The 927-nt window shown below is 69.1% G+C and overlaps 1 protein-coding gene across 1 annotated transcript in view; it reads right to left on the bottom strand.

The window, feature by feature from the left end:
* Positions 1-927, bottom strand: part of LMCD1 (LIM and cysteine-rich domains 1) — a 12,637-nt gene that overhangs the window by 6,711 nt on the left and 4,999 nt on the right. Inside the window, exons 2-3 of the mRNA XM_012732092.1 lie at positions 475-661; positions 7-391 (exon numbers count right to left, since the gene is read on the bottom strand). Coding sequence (XP_012587546.1) covers positions 7-391; positions 475-661 — 572 coding nt within the window. The remainder of the gene's footprint in view (positions 1-6; positions 392-474; positions 662-927) is intronic.

Here is a 927-nt window from a genome sequence, read left to right on the forward strand (position 1 = left end):
TTCCACGTCTTTGGATGGGTCCCCGACGCTGCCGTTGGGGGTGGGGGCGGCCGTGTCGGCGGCCTCTGGCTTTCCCTGCTGCTTGCCCTCCTCCTTGGGCATGCCGCCCTGCCCGGGCAGGGCCACCTCCCCCACGCCCAGGGCCTCGCTCTTGTACTGCCTGATGAATTCTTCCATCAGCGTCAGCTCGTTCTCCAAAAGTCCGCAGCAGCGAGCGGGGTCCTGGTCGTAGGCGGGCAGCTGGTGCATGAGCTGGCGGCGGCGGTGCCAGGCGCCCTGGGTGCCCGTCACGGGCTGCTGCTCCTTGGGGATGTGCTCCATGTACTGCAGGCCCTGGGGGGGGACACACGTGAGGCCCGGCCCGTGGCCGCCCGGCTCCCGGCGGCTGGTTCTGCAGAGGCCACGGTGCGCAAGGAATAGTGTCTGCCTGGGCAGCGTCCAGCGGCCCAACCCGAGGGCCGGTGGCGGGGTCACCTCCCGCCGAGGTCGTGGGGACCCGAGCGGGGTGTCCGCGACCCGATGGCCTCCCGCGAGGGGTTTTCCCCAGAGCGGAACCGCGTCCACGCACTGTCCCACGTCACCGAGTCGTGGGCTGAAACTCCTCGGCCCCGCGGCCCCGAGCGAGCCACGGCCGTTGGCGAGAGTGCACAGAGGGGCCGCCCTGGCGCGGCGGGTGAAGCGCAACAGTAAGAAGCTGAAGCACCTCCGCGCGAGTTCGATCCCCGCTTGTCCAGGAGCTGACCCCCAGGGCGCGGCAGACCCCGCCTGTCTCCCCGCTGCGCCCCTCAGCGTGGCCTGTCGGCCTGTCCTGCTCCCCGCGCTGTCTCTGGGGAGTCCTCTCACCCCCTGTGCCTCTGGCCTGGACCCCAGTTCTGTGTGCACAAGTATATAAAGCTTTAAGAAAAAAAAAAGTGCACAGAGGTCTCC

Source organism: Condylura cristata, unplaced genomic scaffold, assembly GCF_000260355.1.
Source record: "Condylura cristata isolate star-nosed mole 26May11 unplaced genomic scaffold, ConCri1.0 scaffold00033, whole genome shotgun sequence".
Taxonomy (NCBI): domain Eukaryota; kingdom Metazoa; phylum Chordata; class Mammalia; order Eulipotyphla; family Talpidae; genus Condylura; species Condylura cristata.